We start from the raw sequence: 26,829 nt of genomic DNA on the forward strand, positions 1-26,829 counted from the left end.
TTTTCATGTATTTTTAGTGCATTCCGAGAATGGTATAAATTTATGCTTTTAGTATATTATTAGTATATTTTTCTTGGTTTGGAAAATATAACTGCAACATATTTGTAATGCTCCAAAAAATATGAGCGCATCCTATTTTTCATATATTTTTAATCCATTCCAAGGGTACTTTCTCCCAGCATGAAAAATTGGTCAAGTACATTAGTAATACTTTCAAAGTACATTGTCAGTCTATTGGTGGAAGATTTTGTGAACCCTGCCAAGCTGAAGAAAGTACATTTTCAGTATGTTAGAAATATGCTCAATAGGCGAAAAGCGTATTTTAAACATATTTATATTAAGATATGCAGTGTTGTACTCCTAGTATATTTATAACATATTTGTATGGCATTGGGACAAAAAAATGCGAAATTAATACGAAATAAATACAATGCGTTCGAAGTACATTTTTAATGTGCCTGTTTTTTGCTAAGGGATGCCTATGCCCAATTTCTTCTTTACCGCTTTAAGGCTTCCCCCGTTCTTTACAGCATGCTCAATTTTCTCCATGTTATATTTCTATATATCGGCCACCTAGCGCTTATTGATTAGCTTTGATATATCGGCCAATTCGATCTGGTCTGTTGGATTGGAAGCTTTCATACTCTGGCGTTTCTTAATCAAATCTTTCGTCTCCTTAGACAGCTTATCGGTATCCTCTCTAACTATCCTACCGCCTACCTCTACCGCGCACTCAGTAATGATATTTCTGAAATTATTGTTCCTTGCCTCTAGGGTAATGTCGCCATCCTCAGTTAGAGCTGAATACCTATTCTGTAGCGAGATCCTGAACTCTTCTGCCCTCCCCCTCACCGCTAATTCGTTGATGGGTTTCTTTCTTACTAATCTATTGCGTTCCTTCTTCAGATTTAGGCTAATTCGGGACCTCACCATCCTGTGGTCACTGCATCGCACTTTCCCGATTACCTCTACATCCTGCACAATGGCGGGGGTTGAACACATTATGAAGTCGATTTCATTTTTAGTCTCTCCGTTAGGACTTTTCCATGTCCATTTCCGGTTCTTCCGTTTGCTGAAGAAGGTATTCATGATTCGTAAGTTATTGCGCTCTGCAAACTCAACTAGTAACTCCCCCCTGCTATTCCTAGAACCAATGCCATAGTCTGTCTCCTGCCTGTTTTTTCCCTACCTTGGCATTGAAGTCGCCCATTAGTACAGTATACTGCGTTTTTACTTTTCGCATTGCCGATTCTACATCTTCATAAAAGCTTTCAACTGCCTAGTCATGATAACTACATGTAGGCGCACAGGCCTGTACAACCTACAGTTTATACCGCTTATTAAGCCTAATTACGATGCCTGCAACCCTCTCATTAATACTATAGAATTCATCTATATTACCCGCTATATACTTATTGACAAGGAAACCTACTCCTAGTTGTCGCCTCTCCGGTAAACCTCGATAACACAGTACATGCCCATCCTTCAGTACAGTATATGCCTCATTCGGCCTCCTAACCTCACTAAGCCCTATGACATCCCATTTCATGCCCTCTAGTTCCTCTAACAGCACTGCTAAACTAGCTTCACTAGCTAGGGTTCTAGCATTAAACGTTGCCAGGGTCAGTTTCCAATGGCGGCCTGTCCAGCGGAGCCAGGCTTTCTTAGCACCCCCTGCTGCGTCACAGGTCTGACCGCCGCCGTGGTCAGTTGTTCCGCAGCCGCTGGTGACTGAGGGCCGGGGTTTTATGGAGCTTATCATAGGAGGTTGTGGCCAATTACTGCACCAGGGTGGCCAACTCCTGTTCTGGTGAAGGAGTGCGTTGCCGGAGGTGTTCACCGGCATCAGGTCGCACCCCAAACCTGTGTATGCAATTCCATCACCACGCGGATTTTTTTTTTAATCCGGTGGAGAAATACGCGGCACCGGGATTTGTACCCCGGTCCTCTTGCATGCGAGGCGGATGTTCTACCGCTACGCCACCGCTGCACCTATCTATCTATCTATCTATCTATCTATCTATCTATCTATCTATCTATCTATCTATCTATCTATCTATCTATCTATCTATCTATCTATCTATCTATCTATCTATCTATCTATCTATCTATCTATCTATCTATCTATCTATCTATCTATCTATCTATCTATCTATCTATCTATCTATCTATCTATCTATCTATCTATCTATCTATCTATCTATCTATCTATCTATCTATCTATCTATCTATCTATCTATCTATCTATCTATCTATCTATCTATCTATCTATCTATCTATCTATCTATCTATCTATCTATCTATCTATCTATCTATCTATCTATCTATCTATCTATCTATCTATCTATCTATCTATCTATCTATCTATCTATCTATCTATCTATCTATCTATCTATCTATCTATCTATCTATCTATCTATCTATCTATCTATCTATCTATCTATCTATCTATCTATCTATCTATCTATCTATCTATCTATCTATCTATCTATCTATCTATCTATCTATCTATCTATCTATCTATCTATCTATCTATCTATCTATCTATCTATCTATCTATCTATCTATCTATCTATCTATCTATCTATCTATCTATCTATCTATCTATCTATCTATCTATCTATCTATCTATCTATCTATCTATCTATCTATCTATCTATCTATCTATCTATCTATCTATCTATCTATCTATCTATCTATCTATCTATCTATCTATCTATCTATCTATCTATCTATCTATCTATCTATCTATCTATCTATCTATCTATCTATCTATCTATCTATCTATCTATCTATCTATCTATCTATCTATCTATCTATCTATCTATCTATCTATCTATCTATCTATCTATCTATCTATCTATCTATCTATCTATCTATCTATCTATCTATCTTTTTTTTTTCTTTCGTGATGTGCTCAACGATTCTCTCGCTGTGTATATAAGACCACGGCCGGTCTCGGGGCAGAGCGCGCGCTCTTACTTACGGCCTTCTCAATCGCCGCGGGAACAATGGGAATGTTTCTCCTTGAGTTACGCTCTCCGCCACCGCAAGAGGCGCGACCTGCTCACTGTTCGCTCCGCGCCTGCTTCAGCGGCGGCGGGTGGCTTTTGCCTGGTTTCGCGCTGTCGCTCGCGAGTTTCGTGGTTAGTGCAGCCCCTAAATTAAAGAACACAGAACGTAGATGATGCAGCGGCATGTCGTCAACGTACTACACACGTGAACGGATATAAAAAACACTGTCGTTCAGCAAACGTTCGACAAGCATGGCATACATTGCGGCATGGTAGCTACTTTTGCCCATTTTAGTCCGAATTTTTCCCAAGCCTGTGCAAGAATAGGAACAAAAAAAAAAAAAAAAAAAAACTGAAAGAGAAGTGATCACATCGAAGCTTCTTCAAGGCTAACATGACAGCAACTCGTCTGCTACAGCAAAACCGTCTTTAGCGCTAGATGCGAAACCATTCATGTAACACCGAAGATGAAAATAATTTCATAAAAATGTAATGTAAATTGCAAAATGCTTGCATGATATGAAAGATTAGTATAACAGTCAAAGTAAACGTTGTAGGGTTGAGTTTTAAATGTTTTAGCCAATGTGTGGCATTATACACATTATTTTAATTTTGCAAATAAACATTGTTTTAATGAAATTTTTACATGATATTAAGCTTGTTATGAAAGCACTAAAAATGGTTTGATATTCATGACACCACTTGTGCTCGAAGTGGTAAAAAGAGGCCAATAAATGATGAAGGTGATACTCGATGCAATGACTTAAAAATGAGTTCACCAGCTATATCGAAAGTATGCAAGAAACTTTAAAGCGTTAAAGATGGACACTCAGTCACTGAATACTCATTTCAAGCTCTATATAGCGACCCATTGAGGCTCTCTTCGGGAAAGTAAGGTTAATGTGCGGAAGGGAATGACATATGCTAGATGCGAGGGCCTAACAGCTAGCGGCACATGACTACATTATCAAGACAGACGTTTCATCTGAGAGCAAAATCAAGGCACTGAAGGAAGTGATGGCATCTCCTACCATCCCATTTCCCACTGTCACATATTCCGGTTTACCTTACGCCGCTGGATATATCGTTTAGTTAACCTCCTTCGGGTGTGACGCTTGCTCTATTCTTCAAACTAGCGAAAGAAGCAGCCCCATGTAGTACGCTCTTCTACGAGGACAATATTCTAGTGGACTGCATTATCCGAAACCAGAGCTTGTTGCCCTATTGGACAAACCTTTTTTTTTTTTTTTAGAAAAAGCTGCCGTGCACCTACTATACACACAAATGTTCTCGAAGTACTTAAGATCCTGATTCAGTCAGCATTTCAGAATTCAACTCTGAGTTGCCCGAAAGGAATTGACAACAGCTATGTTATTAAGTCCGCTTCTTTGATATTTGAAACATTTCTCAGAATTCTTCTTCTGAGTTAATTATACCAGGAAAGTGACAGAGAAGACCGAGAGGCCAACTCCTTATGTGCACAAGCCGTGCAGGAAGATTTAAAGACTGAATTTTCTAGACGCAGGTCGCATTTTGGTGAATTGATGAATATATTGTGCAACGTGTAACTTTGAAGGACAATTTTTTTTATTGTTTGCCGCTCTTTTCGAATCTGTTTAACTGTTTATGCCCATTTCCTTGATTAAAAGTAGTCGCGAGACTACATATACATCTTCGGTCTTTCAACCGACTGATATGTTTTGAACGCAGCTAGAACAGCCCACTCCACTAGACAAGTGAAATTTTTACTATATGAGTAAATTTTTGCTCTTTACTCTGAATCTGAGACGCGCCATGAATTTTTGCCCGTGCCTCTTCTGATCTAAACGAAAACGGTAGCGGTTGACAGAATTTCCACCCAACAGTTCACCATGCACTCACGTCAGGTCGCGCTACACCTGCTTACAGCATTCAAAGGCACGTTGCATAGCCTGGTAAATTTATTTTTGGTCCGAAGCTTCATTTGACCGTGCACGGCCGCACTGACAAAGGCGCGCGCGCGCGTGAGCGGATTGTTGACTGTATTTTATTCCTCGTACACGATAAATGTTCGATGTTGATGACGGACTTTGTATAAACCATAAGGGGCGAAATGGCAGGACTTGCCGGTTGCAACTGACGCGGGCGAAGCTAAAAGCGAGCGCGCGTTTCCCTTGCGCGTGAACGGCTGTAGCGGAGGAGCAACAGTGGGGCGGTGGCGACCCCACCGAGGCGCGGCGGGCGGTAGAAACAGACCCCATTGGAGAGGCCGTAAGAGAAGAGAAGCGCTCTCTCCCTCGAGACCGGCCGTGATAAGACATGCTACTCATTGATTTCTTTATTTTCGTGACACCTTTCGTCTCAGTTTCATTTCATGTATTTATTTCTTCTTTTGAGTTCTATCTCTGTGTGTAAAACTTGTGCGTGCACTTTTCTTTTTTTTTTTTCAAGTTTTTTTTTATTTGTGCTGCAGCCCGAAGACCACATAGTTGTTGCTGCGCACATTAAATAAAGATTGATTATTATTATTATTATTATTATTATTATTATTATTATTATTATTATTATTATTATTATTATTATTATTATTATTATTATTATTATTTTCTGCCTGACCTTCTACTAATTCAGTTCGGGTGAGGAATTCGCCCCGTTTCGCCTATGCACGTGGTGATTATGTCGGTCTTTTCAATTTCTTCTCTTCCGTCGACTGGTCCCTTTTAAATGACATTAATGATTCAGATGGACAAGTCAGTCGGTTTACAGAAATAGTTCTTGATGGTATGCGTCGGTACATATCTTTGCATACTCCTACGCGTAGGACGTTCCCTTCCTGGTTTTCAAGGGAGCTAATAACGGCGTTAAAACTCAAGGAACGGGCCCATCGTAAAGCGGAACACCCTGGGTTTCACAATTGGGCAGATGAGTTTCGCCGTGTGCGTTCTCTTTGCAAACGTTTATACAAGCGGGACTATGACTCCTATCTTGAGTCTTTTAGAGAGGAGTGCCTCAAATCGTCCTAGTCAGTTCTGGCGTTACGTTCGCAAGCGTTCCATTAAATCAGATTTAAGTATCAGCCTAGTTGACTCTCAGGGTTCGGAAATTCGGGATGTTGCCGACAGTTTTGCCCAACATTTTTCCTCCGTTTACAAACATCCACATTGTGATTCCGTTTGCCTCCCATCTGGTGCACTATCTAATTCCATTCTCTTCGACGAAGAGTTGATAACTGAGAGTCTTAAGCGTCTGAGACCATCTTTGTCTCCTGGACCTGATGGCATTCCAGCCGCCACAATAAAAGCCTTCAGTTATATCTTTGTACCAGTACTGACTGTCATATTTAATAACTGTTTAAAACATGCTGCCTTTCCTCGCGTGTGGAAAATCGCACGCGTGTTTCCTGTCTTCAAGTCTGGAAACAAATCTGATGTTTCCAATTATCGTCCGATTTCTCTTCTATGTGCAACCTCTAAGCTCTTCGAATTACCTTTGCACAACGTACTTTCCTTCCATCTCAAACATATCATAGTACCGAATCAACATGGCTTCATGTCGGCTCGCTAGTCACGTTTATGACATATGCCTCTGCAGCAGTCCTTCAGAGGGGTCAGGTTGACACTGTGTACTGTGCTATGAGCAAAGCTTTCGACGTTGTTCATCATCATCATCATCATCATCATCATCATCATCATCATCAGCCTGATTATACCCACTGCAGGGCGAAGGCCTCTCCCATATTTCTCCACTTAACCCGGTTCTGTGCTAGCTGCATCCACTTGACCCCTGCGAACTTCTTAATCTCATCCGCCCACCTAACTTTCTGCCGCCCCCTGCTACGCTTTCCTTCCCTTGGAATCCAGTTTGTTACCCTCAGCGACCATCGGTTATCCTCTCTTCGCACTACATATCCTGCCCATGTCCATTTCTTCTTAATTTCTACTAGAATGTCGGTAACTTGAGTTATTTCTCTGACCCACTCTGCACGCTTTCTATCTCTTAATGTTACCCCTACCATTTTTCGTTCCATAGCCCTCTGGGTTGTCCTCAACTTAAGTAGAACTCTCTTGGTTAGCCTCCACGTTTCAGCCCCATAGGTGAGTACAGGCAAGATGCAACTGTTGTATACTTTCCTCTTGAGCGATACCGGTAAGCTGCTAGTCATAATCTGCGAGTGCTTGCCAAATGCGCTCCATCCCAATCGTATTCTTCTTGTTATTTCCTTTTCGTGGTCCGGATCTGCGGTTACTACCTGTCCTAAGTAGACATATTCGCCTACTACTTCCAGTATTTCGCTACCTAATGTAAACTGCTGTTCCTTCCCGAGGCTGTTGAACATTACCTTAGTCTTCTGCATATTGATTTTCAAGCCTACCTTTCTACTTTTCCTGTCTAGGTCATCAATCATTATTTGCAGTTCATCCCCCGAGTTGCTTAGCAAGGCAATGTCATCAGCAAATCGCAGATTACTGAGGTGTTCTCCATCTACCCTTATCCCTAACTGCTCCCATTTCAAGTCTCTGAATACTTCCTCTAAACAAGCTCTGAATAGTACTGGGGAGATTGTGTCTCCTTGCCTAACACCTTTCGTTATGGGAATTTTGTTACTTTCTTTATGCAGAACTATGGTTGCTGTGCAGCCACTATATATATCTTCCAGCACTTTCACGTACGGCTCGTCTACCCCCTGATTTCGCAATGCCTGCATCACCGCCGAGGTTTCAACTGAGTCGAATGCTTTTTCGTAATCAATGAATGCTATGTATAAGGGCTGGTTATATTGCGAGCATTTTTCTATCACCTGATTGATGGTATGGATATGATCGATAGTAGAGTACCGTTTCCGAAACCCTGCTTGATCCTTTGCTTGATTGCAGTCTAAGGTTGTCCTGATTCTATTAGCGATTACCTTAGTAAATACCTTATACGTAACAGACAGTAAGCTGATTGGTCTGTAATTTTTAAGGTCCTTAGAGTCCCCTTTCTTGTGAATGAGGATAATGTTTGCATTCTTTCATGGTTCCGGTACCGTCGATGACACCAGGCACTGCGTATACAAGGTGGCCAGTTTTTCTAGCACGATATCCCCCCCGTCCTTCAGCAAATCTGTAGTTATCTGATCCTCTCCAGCTGATTTCCCCCTTTTCATAGTTTCTAGTGCTTTCTTGACCTCGTCCTTCGTCACTGGTGGAACGTCTGACTGTTTTTCCCTACCGGCAATCTCATTACGGTCCTGACTACTTTGGCTACTGTAGAGATCTGTATAGAACTCCTCGGCTACTTTGACTATCTTTTCCATATTAGTGATGACGTTGCTCGCCTTGTCCCTTATCGCATACATCTGGTTTTTGCCTATGCCCAATTTCTTCTTTACCGCTTTAAGGCTTCCCCCGTTCTTTACAGCATGCTCAATTTTCTCCATGTTATATTTCTATATATCGGCCACCTAGCGCTTATTGATTAGCTTTGATATATCGGCCAATTCGATCTGGTCTGTTGGATTGGAAGCTTTCATACTCTGGCGTTTCTTAATCAAATCTTTCGTCTCCTTAGACAGCTTATCGGTATCCTCTCTAACTATCCTACCGCCTACCTCTACCGCGCACTCAGTAATGATATTTCTGAAATTATTGTTCCTTGCCTCTAGGGTAATGTCGCCATCCTCAGTTAGAGCTGAATACCTATTCTGTAGCGAGATCCTGAACTCTTCTGCCCTCCCCCTCACCGCTAATTCGTTGATGGGTTTCTTTCTTACTAATCTATTTCGTTCCTTCTTCAGATTTAGGCTAATTCGGGACCTCACCATCCTGTGGTCACTGCATCGCACTTTCCCGATTACCTCTACATCCTGCACAATGGCGGGGGTTGAACACATTATGAAGTCGATTTCATTTTTAGTCTCTCCGTTAGGACTTTTCCATGTCCATTTCCGGTTCTTCCGTTTGCTGAAGAAGGTATTCATGATTCGTAAGTTATTGCGCTCTGCAAACTCAACTAGTAACTCCCCCCTGCTATTCCTAGAACCAATGCCATAGTCACCTACTGCCTTGTCTCCTGCCTGTTTTTTCCCTACCTTGGCATTGAAGTCGCCCATTAGTACAGTATACTGCGTTTTTACTTTTCGCATTGCCGATTCTACATCTTCATAAAAGCTTTCAACTGCCTAGTCATGATAACTACATGTAGGCGCACAGGCCTGTACAACCTACAGTTTATACCGCTTATTAAGCCTAATTACGATGCCTGCAACCCTCTCATTAATACTATAGAATTCATCTATATTACCCGCTATATACTTATTGACAAGGAAACCTACTCCTAGTTGTCGCCTCTCCGGTAAACCTCGATAACACAGTACATGCCCATCCTTCAGTACAGTATATGCCTCATTCGGCCTCCTAACCTCACTAAGCCCTATGACATCCCATTTCATGCCCTCTAGTTCCTCTAACAGCACTGCTAAACTAGCTTCACTAGCTAGGGTTCTAGCATTAAACGTTGCCAGGGTCAGTTTCCAATGGCGGCCTGTCCAGCGGAGCCAGGCTTTCTTAGCACCCCCTGCTGCGTCACAGGTCTGACCGCCGCCGTGGTCAGTTGTTCCGCAGCCGCTGGTGACTGAGGGCCGGGGTTTTATGGAGCTTATCATAGGAGGTTGCGGCTAATTACTGCACCAGGGTGGCCAACTCCTGTTCTGGTGAGGGAGTGCGTTGCCGGAGGTGTTCACCGGCATCAGGTCGCACCCCAAACCTGTTTATGCAATTCCATCGATACGCGGATTTTTTTTTTTTTTTTTTTTCATCCGGTGGAGAATTGCGCGGCACCGGGATTTGAACCCCGGTCCTCTTGCATGCGAGGCGGATGTTCTACCGCTACGCCACCGCTGCACTACTCACTACTGACTACTACTCACTCACTACTTCTTGAAAAACATGTACTCTCTGGCGTTGAAGTCTCACTCGTAGCCCTCCTACGCAACTATCTCCTTGATCGCTTCTGCTTTGTCAGTGTCAATGGACAGACTTCTTTCGTTTACCCTGCAACGAGTGGAGTTCCTCAAGGTTCAGTACTAGGCCCGCTTCTCTTCTCCGTTTTTATTAATGATGTTTCCTCGGCGATAAAGAACTCCTCGTTTCTTCTTTATGCTGATGATATAAAAATATTCAAGATAATACATCCTTTTCAAGATTGCTTGTTGTTGCAATCGGACATATCTGCTTTTTCTGATTGGTGTGCGAAGAATCGACTTACCCTCAATTCTTCTAAAACTAGGGTTGTGTCCTTTACTCGTAAAACACATATCTTTCTCTACCATTATTCTGTGAATTCTGTGCTGTTGGACAGGGTTGATGAAATTATTCATCAATGACCTTGGTGTACTTTTTGACCGCACCCTCCCCCAGCTTCTCCTCTCACACTAAACGCATTGGTCAGCGGGCTATGCGCACACTCGGATTCGTTTGCAGACTTTCGAGAGAGTTCCATACTCCACTTCCGTTCCTAAAACTGTACCTGTCCATATGCTTGCCGCTCTTGGAGTATGCGTCGGTTGTTTGGAATGGCACTTGCAAATCGAACTTGGACAAGGTTGACAGAGTACAATAAATTTTTTTACGGATATTTCATTATCGCTTTCCTTGCGCAACTTCCCCCTCTCGCTCCACTAGGAGCGCCCAACTGAATCTCCCTTCTCTTCACTGCTGTCGTATCAGACTTGATATCATATTTCTGTACAAACTCCTTTATAGCCACATTATGTGCCCTCAGCTCTTAGAGTACATCCTACTGCGCGTTCCGCGAAAGAGCATGAGGGAATTCAGACCATTTCAAGTTTCTCCTCTTCATTCCCACTCCCCTCTGGACAGGATGCAGTGGTTATTTAACTCTTTTTGTCCTCACCTTGACATCTTCCAAAACTCGCTCTGTTCATTTACATTGCATGTTCGTAGCGTTGTATTCTAAATAGTACTTTATCACATATAACTCCCACTTTCTAGCCTTAATATTGTATTTACTTCACTTTTTGCTTTTTCTCCTGTTCAGTGCTGTCTGTATCTTGAACTGCTTTTTATCCGTTTCTTACTTATATTTCAACTTTAAACTTTATATTCGAATCTTACTGTCCCGTGTTCAATTCTATTTCTTTATTGTATTATTCTGTATTTCTAGCCTGTGTTTTAAGTACCATGCACTTGTTGCGCCTGGAATGGTTTATTTTATGTATATTTCTATATTACTATAATTAATGTCAGTTATTTGTTGTTGTTATTTTTTTTTTCTCTTCTATCTACCGTTCTTTTTTTTTTTTTCCTGAAGTGCTCAAAAATTATCTCACTGTGTATATAAGTGATGCTACTCACTGATTGCTTGCTTTCCGTGATACTTTTCATCTCAGTTTCATTTCATGTGTTATTTATTTCTTCTTTTGTGTTCTCTCTGTGTGTGTAAACATGTTTGTGCATTTTCATTTTTGTTTCTTTTTTTTATTTGTGCTGCAGCACGAAGACCACATGGTTGTTCCTGCGCTAATTAAATACAGATTGATTATTATTATTATTATTATTATTATTATTATTATTATTATTATTATTATTATTATTATTATTATTATTATTATTATTATTATTATTATTATTATTATTATTAATTTATAATTATTATTATATCACCTCCACTTTCTAGCCTAAGTAATGTTTTTAATTTACTTCAAGTTTTGCTTTTTCTCCTGTTCAGTGCTGTTTAAAGTATCTTGTACTGTTTTTATCCGTTTGTTATTTATATTTTAACTTTAAACTTTATTTTCGAATCTTACTGTCCCGCGTTCAATTCTATATCTTTATTTTATTTCCCTGTATTTCTAGCCTGTGTTTTAAATACCACGCACTTGTTGTGCCTGGAATGGTTGTTTATTCTATGTATATTTCTTTATTACCGAAATCAATGTCAGTTAATTGCTTTTTTTCTCTATCTATCTATTGTTTTTTTTTTTTTTTTTTTTGTGATGTGATCTACAATTCTCTGACTGTGTATATAAGACATGCTACTCATTGATTTCTTTCTTTCCGTGACACTTTTCGTCTCAGTTTCATTTCATGAGTTATTTGTTTCTTCTTATGTGTTCTATCTGTGTGTTAAATCTTGTGTGGGCATTGCCTTTTTTTTTTTTTTGTGCTGCAGCACGAAGACCACATGGTTGTTCCTGCGCACATTAAATAAAGATTGATTCATTATTCAATTATTATAATTATTATTAAAGGTTCACGACGATATGCGGCATCCCTCAGAATTGACGCTAAATTGCAGTGGCCCCTAATTTGAACATCTATTATCAAAACGCCCGAGGTCTTCGGACTAAGGTGTGTGAATTTTTATCTAGCGTTTTGTCCAGTTGTTATACCGCAGTTGTTACCGAAACCTGGCTGTCAAGCGATATTCCTTCCAATGATTTCTTTCCAAATAATACTCTGTTTTTCGTAGCGACCGCACTGAAACAGGACCCAAATAAAGAGGAGGTGGAGTGCTATGATATGTATATGTATATGATATGTATATCATGTACATATCATATGATATGTATATCAACCTTTATGATACCATTTTCAGACCCCTATTAGAATGTCTATCCGTTGCAATGCTTTGTATAAGGGAAGAAAGCGTACACGCATTTTTGTTCATTGCAAAATAGTCACCAGTCGGGTCAGTTGATTCTTTACAGTTGTTAGGGAGCTGGATGACCTCGCTGTTGTGTGTGAAATGCGGACTTCTTGTATGGACAGTGATGAGGCTGAATTCATTTGTGATGCGCTTTCTCGATAACCTCGCTGTTGTGTGTGAAATGAGGACTTCTTGTATGGACGGGGATGCGGTTGAACTCATCTGCGATGTGCCTTCGTGGCAGTGCGTATACAGCTCATGGTCAACAAATTATGGACACAAGAATGAAGTGACGGTGCACAGACTTGGATAATTTTTTTTTTTTCGAAAAGCCATGGTGAGCGAATGTGATGGCTAAATTGCCTGTGCTGGAACTTGCGATAAGAATTGCGCGGGGATCCGGAAACCACCGACCTCTCCACAATTTTACCTGCTCGTGTCGCCTTTTGACCGAAAACCGGATGCGAAGAAGGTCGCTGAACGACATGCTGGAATGCGGGGACGACGGGCTGATAACAGCTGCACGTGCACTGTTGCGAGGGTTTTTGGAACGGGAAGAAAGGACCCTATGTGACAAGGGAAGCAGCAGAAGGACGGTGGGGCAGAGAGGAACGAGAGACGCTCCAGAGCCGGTCAACCCAGCCTCGTCTCCCGAGGGATGACTGCCTGAAGATACGAAGACGGCTCGCTAGTCCTGGCGGCGCGTATATTGAGCTCGCCGTGTAAACCGTCACCTGCAGCTATGGCCATCTCCCACCTCAAGCACCAGATCACCGCAGTGGCGTCCAGCGCAGCTTCAAGACAGTCGGGTGAACGGGGGCATCCAGCTCCGATTAAATCTGCTACCGGCCCCATTTCGTATGCGATTCCTACTCTCCACCCCGAAAAGAGCCCTATAACCGGGACATCACACACGCAAGAATTTTTTCCTGAAAAGTAATTGCGACAAACTTCAATCACCAAGTCGCCAATACGACCATTTTTGTTTCAAGAAGAGGCTGTGGTCGTTTTTGCTTTCTGTGAGTTCCACGTTGAACTATCCCTTAACTGGTGGTTTGGAGCCTTTTTGAGACTTCATCCTTGACGCGGCTGAATTTGAGGATAAGTTTGAAAAGTTCGTTTTAGAATAGAAAGGGCCGACTTCTTGCTGGCATCATGTCAAGCATCAAGTACGCCCAGCCAGGCTAACGGCGCCTACTCGAAGGTTAGTCTAAAATGGTTGCTTTGGTGCAGAATGAGAGTCTTTGTTGTGTACAAAGTCGGACAGCCCTCATTTGGACACTGTAGTGTTTCGCCAGAGATGACATTGTGCGTGGCGACATGCAAAACTTGAGTTGAAACAAAGGAATAATCTGACGTGGTTGTCTGTAAGGGCGACCCGCGGTTACGGTGCAAAGCCGCTTCTTAGCTGTCACCCACCGTACTAGTCTAGAAAGACGACAGTTTGTTGAGCTGCTGGCCTTCGAAGGGCCCTCACCCGCCGGTCTGTTGGGGTGTGCCTGCAGGGCATCTTGGATATCTACTCGGAGTCCAGACGAACGGGGTTACTGCATGTTTAGTGTCTCTTGTCTCTTCTTCCTTCTCCCCCACCCCCCCTCCCTACTTACCCAAACCAGCCACGCCAATAGGAGCGAGGTTGACGACACACAAGCTAGGACTTGTAAATTGCCCTTCGCTGCAACTAATCTACCCAAATCGAGCTAAAGAAACATCGCCTGAGTGCTACCGCGCAAATTCCAAAACAAAAATAAAGTAAGCCGGAAACCAAGTGCCAGTATATATTGCACATATTTCATGCATACAGCACCTCAAGAAGCTCTGAACATATGCTTGAAAAGTTCTTAGATCAGCCTGTAGGTACTTTTTTGGTGCCAATAAATTATCCCATGCCAGCCCTTTCATCATGTGATCCACGTGAGTCCGGTCTGCGAGGTCCCTTGGTGAACAAGGCGCCCAGTGGGGCGGAGGCTGACGGGTGCGGTACAGCTACAACTGCCACTTTTTCGTTTGGAGAGACTGAAAGGGCGAGGGAAAGCATTTGGGAGGGTTTCTGCTGCCACGAACTTTTTCGACGCAGTGCGGCAATCGTAAACCCGATAGAAATGCACATTACGTCTTGGGCACCATAATCAGGTGTACAGGCTAGCTTCCACAGCGTATGAGGAAGACGCCCATACTTTCGCCACGGTTTTTGGCCTCATAGGTGTCGGCCGCTATGACAGATTTGTAAAATATAGCCCTCCCTTCACCCGCCGTTCTCTCTAGGCTTCGTCGGGTCTCGTTCATAAAGTAAGCAGCACGCGCCAGATGATATTGTTTCAATACTTTATTCGAACACAGCAGCATGTGTAAAAAACGCCTCCAAAAATAGATAATCACAAACGCTCTCAAACGCACGGCTGTTTACAAAGGTGTTGTTAAAATTCGTCACAAAAAACTAAACTTTGTACCCCGTAAAATTTTCGCTCTCACATCATCATTCCAGAGTATTCTACATATTTACACGATTGCGGCTTCGAGCCGAAACTGGGAATGTACACGAGGTGGTCGCCAGCGTCCCCCTCCTTGTGCACACGGACAGCTATAGGCGCAGGCACACGTCACGTCAGAGAAGGCTTCTGCTTGTAATAGGACGATGAGAACCAGCTGGAATGGCTGAAAGAGTTGCACGACCACGAGAAGGACCGCGGGATGAAGAAGTCGGCCACGGCACTCTGCGCCAAGGGGAAAATGAAGGGTATATAGTTAGTCGCTTGAAATAGTCTCTAGAAAAAAAAAAAAAAAAAAAAAAAAAACAGTTCAGAATGAAGGACGAAACCAGCGGAAGAAACACGCCCGAACAAAACGGGCTTCAAATTTTGGAGCCACGTGCTTATTCTGATTTTACACTCTCTCTGCCCCGCAAAAACAAAAGAAAAGAAAGGAAAGAAAGTGAGATGAGGTATTAGCTCGGTTACATTTTATAGAAATCACTTTTGAAAGAGTACGGTCAGTAACGATGAAAACGCAAGCAGCACTGCGTGCTTCAGGCCCTATCGAAGCACATATGAACGATCGATCTCCATAGACTGAACCAGAGCATGCATATGGGCATACATTCTCCGAGGGAGGGTGCACACAAGGTTATCCATGTTGCGATGAAAAGTAAAAGCATGTATTCAGGGAAGGCACGTACGCACGCACTTCAGTGCGTTTAACTACACGCCTTCTGTCTACTGTGCTCACACCCACTGAGCCCCCCCCCCCTTTTTTTTTCCACCAGGTACCTGTTCAAGCTCACAGCGGGAGGATTTGACGGTGCAGGCCCCTCTCTCAATCCATGCACCCTGATAAGCCGTGCATCAGGCACAAGGCTATACCCATTTTGAGGTAACCGTTGGAAAAACAGGTCGAAACTGCTAGCTACTAACGAGTTTTGTTATTATAGTCTATTTTAAAACTTCAACCCAATGCATATCATGCGCGAGTAATTCGCGCAGAAGATGACACTCAGTGCTAGCGATAATACTCTCCGGGAGTGGTACGATGAAAAGAAGCGGGACCACGATAATATGCACGCCAGTACACATTAAAAGCTGCGACGTCGTCTGTCTTTCATGTCATCCATAGACCGATCAGCTAGCCGACGCGAGCTCGAAGCGTCAGAGCAGGAGCTGCCCAGCCATGCGTTCAGTTTTACTCTTCACTTGGACTCGAAAGTGGGACGATGGCCCCCGGACGCAAAGAACTGACATCATCAACGACGGTTCGATGGGTACAAAGTGTGAGTGCTTTGCGAGCGCACAGAGTTATCGTGCTGTCGCTACACCGCTGTAGAGGAGACTCTTCAATGAAAACACCGGACGTGTCGGGCCCTGCATAGCTACTAGCTAAAGAAATTGAATATTGTACCTCGGAAATGAAACTTCGAAAGGCGCAACTTTTGGCTAAATTTCTTAGCACGGGGCCTGCTTATTGGCCATGCAGTGCGGCTCGTTTTGCTTCAGTGCTTCAAATACGCAGAGACGAGAAAGCACTCGCGCACTCACTGCTCCAAATATTAACAGTGCCTTGTACTGAAATGTCCCCACTGAGTTAAAAGGTGGCCGAGAACGTAGCATCTGCGGCGCATGTTTCCGGTGTAGGCTATTACAGAGTGGAACGGCTCATTTGAGACATTCAAGGTTGTCGAACATTCATCCCGCTTACCGGGCCCCGAACTGAGCACTACCACATTAAGCGAGTCTCAAGGCTTAACTCTACGCTCGCAAGTAGAAAACCGCAACAGCAACAGCAGGAACAAAAGCCGCTATGGTGGGAGTGTAAAGGACACCATCAACAGTATTCGCAAACAAACTTCTGCTGTAAAATCCAGCCAACAACCTTGTATATTAGTGCGCGTGCGGTTGCCACCTCGTTTACAATGTAGTATACAGGGTGTCCAAGTTTTAGCTAAGAGTTAAAAAATAAAACATTTGAGGTAGGCCAGAGAAATCGCTTGTGTACAGCTGCCAGCCATCTAGCGCATCAAAGCAAATTTTTGATTTTGCAAACAACTAATCAGCAACTAATGTAATGTTCTAATTTACTAACTACTGCCTTTACACAATAAACGTGATTTGCTAAGTTGTAGAGCACCTTTTGAAACCCGCATTACGTTTATTTCCGATAAAGGAAGCCTCAAATGTGTCTTTTTTAAAAGGTTATTAAAGAAAGCTCGCGAAATACAAAAATACCACGTGACTGGCGCATTCTCGCGCCACGATCGTGCTGCTCACAAATAGAGCTTCAGTGAACGAAATAAGCTGCGGCCGTGGCTCCACGACCCCCTTGAAGCGGCAGGCCGATACGTCTGCGATGGTTTCTTCCGCTTCAGGCAGTCGCGGCGCGCGAGCGGGCGCGCATCGAGGCACCCTCAGACGGTGCTAGTTATGAGCAAGCTCACCGCGCTGGCTGCAACCATCGCCAACATATCAGCCTACCGCTGGAACTGGGCTATCGAGTCACGGCCACAGCTTGTTCACTCAGACCACGAATGAGAGCACCACAATCGTGGCGCGTGAATGCTTTAGCCACGTGATATTTTTTTTTTTCGCGGACTTTCTTTAAAACTTTGGGGGGGGGAGAGGAGATACACGTGGGACTTTCTTTAGAGGAAATAAATGTAATGCAAGTTTCAGAAGGTGCTCGACAGCTTTGCAAATCACATTTATTGCCATAAGGCAATAGTAAGTAAATTATAAAAACTATCTTAATTACTAATCTGCAAAATAAAAACATTGCCTGTGGTGCGCCAGATGGCTGGCAGCTGTACACAAGTGGTTTCTCTGGTCTACCTCAAACATTTTATTTTTTAATCCTTGGCTAAAGTTTGGGCATCCTTATACCGCGATCGATTCATAGAATTACGTCCCGTTCGCATATTCACATTCACGCGCGTGATTGTAAGCTCCGACGACGCGCAGGTGATAAGAAACTAGAATTTTGGCCATTGTTGACTGTCAGCACAAGTGCGTTGCGGCACTCGACTACAGCTGAGCCATAGAGCGAGAACCGAATGCAGACATGTAAAGTTTTATATCATTTGGCAATGTGAGCATTGTTTGCCGTTCGCCAATAGCATGTAGACACTCATAACACAACGCACACGACACACAACGCGCAATACATCAAGATGTGTAGTTATCAGAGACATTTGCTTGTGCAATGCATGGCATAATGGAGTATCTCGACTTTACAGTTGAGTTTGGGGATAAATCTAAAAATTGTTAAACCACGAGTCACCAGTTAGCTGCAATGGAGGCGGGGATATGGGGGACGATTTTTCGCGCGCGTTTTGATCTGGTCTATTTTACGGAAAGCGGCGAGCGCGCTGGTGGTCGTCTCACGTCACTTGAAACGTGCAAAAAAAAATGTCCCTTTTTTTTTTTAATTCTTGCATATTCATTTAACTTTAAACCCTTCTCAATACTTACCTCCTCTGTCCACATGATAAATTCGACATCGCATTCACTCGCTAACACAATATTTCGCGAAAACAGACTCGTTTTTTTTTTCTTATAATACATGTTTCTTTTGATTGTACTCTATATCTTTCTGCAATAGTCTTAATGGTGTATGCCCACCCTACTTGGACCACAACAAAGGCCTGCAGTGCGTACTAATAAGAATAAAACATTTCTATTTTTCATTTAAAAACAATCACGCGCCAAATAGCTCAGAAACTGAAGCTCTAGTTGGCTTAAAGGAGCTTGGCTGTAGGCCAGTTGGTGGGACATTTGGTTTGGATAAGCCTGTGGGAGAAGTTTTTTTAGCAAGCAACACCGCAAAACAGGACTGCAACGCCCGTGTCATCCGTTCCCTCCTGAGCCCTGCTGAGCGCTGTTCCTCGCTTGACGAACGTGATCGCCATGCAATGCTCAAAGCGCCCTCTGTCGACGAAAGCACATCTGCCTCGCTGACTGACCGAGTGCCCTCTATGAGCGATACAAATTATTTGTTACCACGGCGGAAATGGGAAGCCCCGACATTCGCGTTAGTCGAGCATCTAGCGCGCGCACCTTGGTTGTGGGGCAGTTGATCCTGGAGTAGAACTCGACCGTGTAGAAGATGAGTATCATGCCCCATCCGGCGATGAGCGTTATCCAGAGGAAAACGTTCCAGAAGCTCGCAGTCTTTTTCTTGGTGGCGAACATGAGGCCCACACCGAGCGTGCCGTAGATGACCAGCACGACGGGGAAGAAGAAGCGGTAGCTCAACGCCAGGATGTACTCGTGCACTAGCGCAGACAGGAAGAACACCACCAGCATCGCCCGTTTCTTGTTGTAGTTGAAGACCTGCGAGCACAGCGTGGACGTGAGTTGCGAGAACGCAGTGCTTATGCGAAAACGAAACTAAACAAGTGACTGTCTAGTTTTTAGACTTTCTCAAATGCCTAGGATGGATATGCGCACGAACATCGGCCACGACTGAACACAGAACATGTGTAGCACTTATGGCTGTTACATAACACGCTTTTAAGACTGTGGATATTGAAAACTACGCGTACAAGGTATTTTCCTTAACTGGCTTATACATGTTATGTCTTGTTAGGGCCGAACCTTTCTGTTTCTGCCGTGAAGCAATGTTTTCGATCATTTCCAGCATATGTCAGCCCCTTCCCAATATCAGTGGCATTTCTCACTGTATATGATAACTAGTTAGACTGGATAAAAATAAAGCTTCTCCAGTGGCTCCTTTGTTCCGACGATGACCTCGTACATGTATTCTGTCTCTCCATGCGTAGAAAAAAAAACATAAGGCGGAGAATGGTGAAAGAATGGGCATCAGGAACGTTCTTGTTGCTTCGGGCTTGTCAAAGCGTCTTGCAGCGTGCTAGCAGCACCGAAAAGCAAGTGGAAACTCCAGAGCCAGACCTGACGAAACAAGTTTTGGAGCCGTCTCCTTCGTCAAAGCATGTGCCGCCGTGCAACCAAGGTGAGCTACGAGAGCCCATGCAGTTTCAGGTTCAGCGCCTACAGCAGATGTAGTACCAGAACAGCAAAGAGGTTTACGCACCTAACACTTAAGCGCGAGCACCTGCACCTATACCTGCTTCGGCAGCCATCTGGGCTATGGAGCTCGAGGCCGCGGGTCTGACTCCAGGCAATGCGGGCTGATTTTCGAAGAAGGCAGAAGGGAGTAACGCTCGTTACCGAGAGACCATGAGTGGCGCGTCAAAAAGGAGAAGAAAATAAAAAAAAAAACTAGGCAGCCAAACTTAGTCCGCAATTTTCAACTATAACATACTATCTACGTGCAGTGTTGCTACGGCCCGCAAAAAATTAACAAATAAAACTGCCGAGTACAGGCGGAGCGGGAGGTGCCGTGCCGTGCAACATTCCAGCACAAGCGGTCGGTCCGAGCTCGCTATGAAGCGGTCATTTTTCACATGTCCGGCATGGTTAAAATATCTTGCGCGCATCTTTGTGCAGAAGCGAGGCGAGCGTTGTGAAAAGTATTAAATTGGCACCGTAGAAGTTCACTAGCCATGCAATTGTGCATATTCGCACCACACGGGAGTGAATACATTCGTAGCATATCAGGCCGACTCTTGACAATTGGAACTTTATAGTATAGGGCGAAAATGCGATCGCATTATTGGAAGCCTTTTTGATACAAGTCATATTCACAGGACGAAAAGTTCCAGTTCGAACAACCGCATGCTAGCGTTACTTTGATGCGAGAGGATATGCTGTGAAATCTCGTTAATTCAAACGGGAACTCATCGCGCTCGTTTTACAAGTGCTCACGAGATGCCCAGCGCTGCTGCAACATTGCAGTGCGCGGCACGAATAGAGGCGCGAACAAATGGACCAATCCCGATAGTTTTTCTTGGAAATGCGAAGAACTAACTAGAAGAACGAGGCGACGCGCATGAAGAACAGAAGGACGTCTAAGTACGCGTATACGATAACGACGCTCCACTGGGAGGCTCAGATCTGTTCGGGGAAAGCAGGGCGAATGTGTTTTGCCCCCGAACCTATAACGACGATCGTCCTCAGAGAATACGGGCACTTTGTTTCTCATTCATGCTCGATTACCATGACGCACATCTGATGGCGCAGACTGGGCGTGTAGCGTAAAAGGACGCGGGACTTACCTTATAAGCGTCACGGTAGACGTAATTGAACAGCCAGTCGTGAACAACCAAGTTCCAAGCGCGGTAGTAGTCGGCGTAAGTTGTACTGTTCCACCAGTCCTGCACGAATGAACAGAAATAAGGAAAGAGGTAATCACCCTACACTGTGCAAAGGGGTGCAAAAAGGCGCAACACACACACACAATTATATATATATATATATATATATATATATATATATATAGAGAGAGAGAGAGAGAGAGAGAGAGAGAGAAAGAGAGAGAGAGAATGAATTTGAGGAAACAAGATGACGCGAAACAGAAAGCATGTATTGCGTCTTAAGGAAAAACTTTCAGTTGTGGTTGCACGGCTTATCGCGCACTTCGTATATTCCGTTGCAGTTCGCAGGCACTGATGTGGAGGCTGCAGCAAATCTCTAAATGATATTTAAATCATGTTAAAACGTTACAACGAAGCAAGATTTACCAGAAATTCAACAGTCGCGGCCGCCTGGCGTCCGACAGAAGTATGAGGCATGAGCCAGTCACGAACACTTTTATCTGAGAAAGGCTTGAGTAGTCAACTTCAAGATCGATAGTTAGCGCATTATTGCAGCAAGCTTGGAAACGGAAGTACACTCCAGTTTCGGTAGCTGGCACGCGGCCGCAGTTGTGCGGGTTATCAGACGCGCCGCATGCCTTTTGCTCCTTCGTTACGCGCCAGCGATCGGGGAGGCGAAAACCCGATCCGAGGCCGGGCAAGAGGGAGTCCGTACATCATCAGTCATGCGGTACGCGAGCTCGAAAGCCAGGATTCCTCGTTGTCGAGGGCGGAATGCCGCTAATACAACCAGCAACAATTTCAGCTGCGGCCCCTTCGTCGGAGATGAGCAACAGCTGCTTCACACACCAATCGTTTAAAGCGCACGGATTGTAGCGTTTCGAGCTAGCAACAAAACACCGCGATTTGATGGACGGTGTCAGCCGGGACAAATTTGTGAAGGTCACAAATGCACGCACGCGACAACAGCTTAGCCCAACAGCTGGGGCTCCAACAGCAAAATAAAAAAAAAAAAAAAAGCGGCGGGCTAAATTATCAAATCCTAACAAAGTCGAGTTGTAGTTACCGGATGGGGCATACATTCTGAGTGATAGCCGAGGCTTGTTCAAACACACCGAAATATTGGGCGCGTGAGAGTCTTTCGGCAAAAATTAAGTTTTCCCACGCGGTTCCCGTTAGTATGCAGCATCCGCAACTAACTGCCACTTTTGCACCCGAGGCACCAGCCCCACTCGCAACAGTTGGCTACGGGTATACGCAGATCAGCGCGAGGGAAGCAGGAGACGCGCACCAGATAGAAGAGCCGGTCTCCGAAGCGCATGGCTTCGGCGAAGATGTTGAGCCAGCAGTGAAGGAATCCGTAGAAGACGAGGAACATGGAGATGCTGCCCAGCAGCATAATGGCGCAGCCGGTGAGCGTGAAGCCCAGCAGCTGGAAGCCCTCCTTGCCGGCGTCACAGAACAGGTCTTTGATGAAATGGTTGAGCACCACGGAGTATAAGGCCACGCACGCCAGGAACTGCCCCAAGTACCACAGCACGGCACCCCAGCGAACCCTGGGCGTTCTGTATACAGTGGTGCACATTAGTTAGTCCTCGGCATCATGCGTGGAACAAAAACGGCGCTTCAATTTCGTGCTACAAGGACCTCGCTGGTGCGAAGAACGCACACTGAGAGCGACATGACAGAAGACGGCCTGTGTCTGAAATCGAAGTGGTTTGCAGATTTTAAGGTGTGGACACGTGCCAATGTCTCAGGTTAAAAGTGCTTGAAAACCCGCTAACCATATTGCTTTCGTGATGTGAGCGCAAGTATTGGAAAACTGTGTGCATCGCCCCGTCCCACTATATTTGTTACCAAGTTTTCTGGCGGCCTTCCACTAGAAGGAAGGCGGCAAATGAGCTTGCTTGTGCACCAAATCAATGCGAGCGCATGTGGCTGGATTCGAAACGTTTCGCATCCGAACAGCATGCACTGTTCATTCGACAGCACGCGGTCGTCAGTCGAGAAAAGTCGTCGGACAAAAGCTATCTGTACAAAAGCGCACTATGCATACGAAGCTTCCGTTGCAGATTTTTTTTTTTTTTTTTTTGCGAAAGTTTTTGTTCTCGTCTTAGTTCATTTTTATTTTTTATTTTTTTTAGATTCGCTGCAAGCGCTGCGTGATCCCACAGAAGTGGTGTTAACGAATACTGGTACATTAACGCCGCGTTCTGAGGAGTTCTTACAAAGTCAGCATGCAACACATAGAAGTGAAAGAGTGAACTTGCCTGGGGTAGGAGTCCCTGTAGACAAGTGTGGGCGCAAAGAGGAAGTAGATAACACAGGATAGCCCCGGCATCGTCAGCTCCACGTGGTTGTTCTCGCTCTTCGCTAGGATAATCAGAAGCGACGAAATTGATGTTCAGCTCGGATTCTACCTCACCAGAGCTGCAACATCAGTTACGCTCCTGACCTTTACTACGCACGATCCTTCGTGTTTTCAAGACGTCTCTGGGACGTATTGAAAGCGAGAAAAAAAAAAAAAATCCCGCTGACCTATTCAGTGATTTCTGCTTCCTTTGTGGCACCCCTCTAGCTATACCCATGACCAAGTCAAACACTAAAGACTGATAATTATGGATCCTAAGTGTGACCACAACTGCAGCTGTTGCAGCTTTTCGTATAGAAATGACGTAACTCTTAAAACACTAAAGGACACAAAACGGCTCCGGTGGGGCTTGACTAGGGGTGAAATGCATCTACAAAAGCAAGGGCATGGAGGAGGTACAGCCTTCCGGATTTTTAACAATATCGCGGGAGCGTCGACTGCCCGGCGCTGCAGCACCGTAAAGCCAAATAGGGGAGGAAGCATTGCGAGGGCAAGCGCATGCCCATAACTTCCGCGGCTGAAGGTAGAGTCATTTGGTAGGCTGTTCTGGTTAATGCGAAGAAACTCCTGCCAGTCGTCGACTGTTAGGCACCGGGTTCCAAGAAGCTGCGACTGAATGTTTTATCCGCTGCATATAGCGTGGATGATGGAGTCAAGCGCACACATTTGCTTTAAACAGCCCTAGCATGCCCAAGGAATCACTCGCAGTCGCTACTAGTAACTAGAGGCCCCTCGATATCGAAGCATTAATTAAATTATCACGGAGAGATTACTCATTAGCGTCCGCTAAAGCCCAGCTCTACCGCTACAAAGCAAAGCTATACAGATTTCAGAGAAAAGTTGAAAAATTCTGATGAGGGTTCGAACTCGGGATCACCGATTCTCCGCGGCAGTCGCTCTATATAACAATTGAGCTAATACGGAAACCTGGTAGCGAGAGAGTTAACTAATCAACAACTGTCAAACACTCAACAGATGCAGCATGAAGGCAAACGCTATCAGAAATCGCCGATCAGATCAGCCAAACACACTATCTCCTGCAGCGTGACCGATGCGCGTGCTCGTTTGCTCGAGCGATTTTCGCCCTGCCTTTATTTGGCGTCGCTACATCAAAAAATCTCGAAGGCTGTACTTTTGCTCACAAATGTATTACCGGTGTGAATAAACGTATATCGCATGTCAAAAGTGAACGAGGCATTGCGAACTCACATAAAACTGGGCGACGCGAAAGAAATGATTTTCAACAGCGTTGTTTATTGCCTGAAGGCACACAGCTAAAAAAAAAAAAAAAAAAAAAAAAAAAAAAAAAAAAAAAAAAAAAAAAAAAAACTTGGCACTCGCTTATAGAACGTATATTCAGCTCTCATGCCTATACAGCCATTTTGCGCAGACATTCGGTCGTTTTTCATAGAGGGCCACTCGGAGCAAGAGGTAGTCGCCACATATCAACCCTGCAGTCTGCAAGCTGTAGGCTCCAGCTTCTAGATGCACGATGCATAAAACAGTTCCGTAACGAAATTCACTGCTGGTAGCTTCGACTATTGCGCTGCAGGAATTATACGGCTGCAGAATGTCCGATCAATAGAAATTATAGCATAAAGCTCGCGCGTGAGCTGTAAGTCTAGGACATTTTACACCCATAGATTTCTTTACGTGGAAAACAAGAGTGTTCGTGTCGCATCCAGCACATTTTTACACTTGATTTAGCTGAGACGACGCTTCGCTATAATTAGAGGTGCTCGAACACTTTCACTCATAACCAGATTCAATGATTGGGATTAAATCTGCTGCATTTAATATCCTCCTCTTATGTAATACCCTCCTCTGGAGGACCTTTAGGGTTAAAGCGCTAACCGCATGAGGCGACAGTTCGAGGCGACACGCCGCGCGACGCTGAGGGCCGCCAAAGCATTGCCGCTTGTCGCTGTCGCCCAGTTTTTGGGTTTTCAGAAAATTTCGTGTGTCGCCCGGAAGCAGCTCGCGAGGCAGCCAATCGCAGAAGGCTTTGGGGAGCTCAACTTCCGTTCTGGCTTCTTTCTTTTTGCGGGTGAAATTTGTTTTCCTAGTCCGGTTTGGACGAAGAACCTGGTGCCTGCAGACGCTCACTTCGTCTGATTAGTGTATATATGAGTGCACCAAGACAATTTAGTGAAAGCTTGGAAGGGTAGTAAAAAAAATAAGTTGGTGTGGCTAGATATTGATAATTTTCGAAAGGAGCAGGAGAAAGTCACTGCTTGCAATGCAAGTCGGCATCGCAGTGTAGTAGCGCACCGCTGAGCTGTGATCAAATGCGATGCGTTACAAGAAATTTCATCAGTGTTTTATCGCACTTCATGCTGTTTAGTGTTAGAAATGGGATATAGCGTGATTGCACTCCCCTTGACCGAATGACGAGGCGGCGGTTACAGAGCAACGCTGAAAACGCGCCTCCCTGTCGCTGAACCCCGTCGCTCCGTGTGGTGTGCACCCGCGGCAACGACAGGCGTTGGCGGCGGCGTCGCGCGACGGATCGCTATAGGGGCTGTCGCTTCATGCGGTTACCGCTTAACTTGAATAAATATGAATGAAGGAAATGTTTTGAATGCTTTATGGCACGAGGACAACTGAAGGCGAAAAAGTGTTCAATAAAAAGCCTAATATATACAGATCCTCGAGGTTTTAAAAGCTGAGCTAGTGATGAGTAAATGTAGCTTTGTACACCGGTACGCACAGAATGTTATAAAGAAGGAAGTAAACCAAGCCTTTCTCCACAATAAACTTCCCAACCAGATTAAATGCCCAGTATATTTATTTTAAATGCGCAGTACCAGTTTATCACTGGTAGCCAGACCGGCTTCCTTACAGACGCGCCCGCAGCACTAGCTGCAACGCACCTGAGGATGTTTAGAGATGCGCGAGACGTTGCAGAACCCACACATAGCACCGGAAGCAAGCACGCAGATGACGGCGACTAACCTTTCAGCTGCGCGTGCACCAGCACTCGGCCGATGATCTCCCTCGTGTACGCGTACGCTTTCATCAGCAGTCGTACCTGGGGAGAGAAAAGGGCGTGCAAGGCATGACGACCATGTTGCCGCGTTTTCGCGGAACGCACGCAAATATAGACTCCGCATTAACGAAGCTGAGCTGGACTGCTTCAGAAGCAGCGTTAGCAGGCA

At 44.5% G+C, this 26,829-nt stretch overlaps 1 protein-coding gene across 2 annotated transcripts in view; it reads right to left on the reverse strand.

Annotated features, from left to right (window-relative positions):
• Positions 1 to 14,949: 14,949 nt before the first annotated feature.
• LOC146202988 (sterol O-acyltransferase 1) overlaps positions 14,950 to 26,829 on the reverse strand; it is a 49,442-nt gene continuing 37,562 nt past the window's right edge. For both annotated transcript variants that reach the window (XM_084588481.1, XM_084588480.1), the window contains exons 8-13: positions 26,627 to 26,702; positions 23,571 to 23,673; positions 22,592 to 22,865; positions 21,262 to 21,360; positions 19,181 to 19,456; positions 14,950 to 15,355 (exon numbers count right to left, since the gene is read on the reverse strand). In XM_084588481.1, the coding sequence (XP_084444607.1) occupies positions 15,242 to 15,355; positions 19,181 to 19,456; positions 21,262 to 21,360; positions 22,592 to 22,865; positions 23,571 to 23,673; positions 26,627 to 26,702 (942 nt within the window). In that variant the 3' untranslated portion in view covers positions 14,950 to 15,241. The remainder of the gene's footprint in view (positions 15,356 to 19,180; positions 19,457 to 21,261; positions 21,361 to 22,591; positions 22,866 to 23,570; positions 23,674 to 26,626; positions 26,703 to 26,829) is intronic.

Source organism: Amblyomma maculatum, chromosome 1, assembly GCF_055883805.1.
Source record: "Amblyomma maculatum isolate TAMU_Amacu chromosome 1, ASM5588380v1, whole genome shotgun sequence".
In the NCBI taxonomy this organism is placed as follows: Eukaryota; Metazoa; Arthropoda; class Arachnida; order Ixodida; family Ixodidae; genus Amblyomma; species Amblyomma maculatum.